General features: G+C 64.6%; 1 protein-coding gene across 1 annotated transcript in view; it reads right to left on the bottom strand.

Annotated features, from left to right (window-relative positions):
* The window catches only part of ETH_00035825 (bromodomain domain-containing protein, putative), a gene marked incomplete at both ends in the record, with an annotated part of 2,479 nt that overhangs the window by 595 nt on the left and 1,152 nt on the right, over nucleotides 1-732 (bottom strand). The window contains 2 exons of the mRNA XM_013374154.1: nucleotides 3-329; nucleotides 542-640. Coding sequence (XP_013229608.1) covers nucleotides 3-329; nucleotides 542-640 — 426 coding nt within the window. The remainder of the gene's footprint in view (nucleotides 1-2; nucleotides 330-541; nucleotides 641-732) is intronic.

Below are 732 nucleotides of genomic sequence, written 5' to 3'. Positions count from 1 at the left end.
TCCCCCGCCGCTGCAGCAGCAGCAGCCTGCGCGCGCTGCTGCTGCGCGCCCCCGGGCTCGCCCGCGCCCCGCTCCAGCGCGCCCCCGCACCCCCCCCGCTGCCGCTGCTGCTGCTGCTGCTGCTGCTGCTGCTGCTGCGGGTTGACCTCGCTGCACTGCTTGCAGCACTTCTCGAACTCCAGCGCCAGAGTTGTTGCATCTTTCCAAACCTCCGAAGACACTAAATGGTAGGAAAAGGCGTTGAAGAAAACCTGGCGAACATCTTGCTGCCACAAAAAGGGGTGCGCGTACAAACCCTGCTGCAGCTTCCGCTCCACCGCAGCCAGGTCCTGCGCAAACCCTAAACCCTAAACCCTAAACCCTAAACCCTAAACCCTAAACCCTAAACCCTAGCCCCGGCCGCCCTGGCCTACCCCAGGGCCCCGGGCAGCAGCTGCTCGCGCGCTGCGCCGGCGCCGCTCGGCGGCAGGCCCTGCCGACGGACCACCCTAAACCCTAAACCCTAAACCCTAAACCCTAAACCCTAAACCCTAAACCCTACCATTGGCCGCCCCACGACCTCCCAGTAGTCCGGCACCTGGTCCACCAGAGGGTCCACTGGACCTAAAAACCACTGCGCAGCTTTTAAGGACTTCAAGTGCTGCAGAATTGACAAGCAAGACATGCGCCACCTGCTGCTGCTGCTGCTGCTGCTGCTGCTGGGGGTGGCGGGGCTGGGCGGGGCGCGCGGGC

This window comes from Eimeria tenella, genomic scaffold, assembly GCF_000499545.2.
Source record: "Eimeria tenella Houghton genomic scaffold, Eth_scaff1974, whole genome shotgun sequence".
NCBI classification, from domain to species: Eukaryota; Apicomplexa; class Conoidasida; order Eucoccidiorida; family Eimeriidae; genus Eimeria; species Eimeria tenella.
The sequence above is the reverse complement of the archived record's forward strand: the minus strand, read 5'-3'. Positions and strand labels throughout refer to the sequence as shown.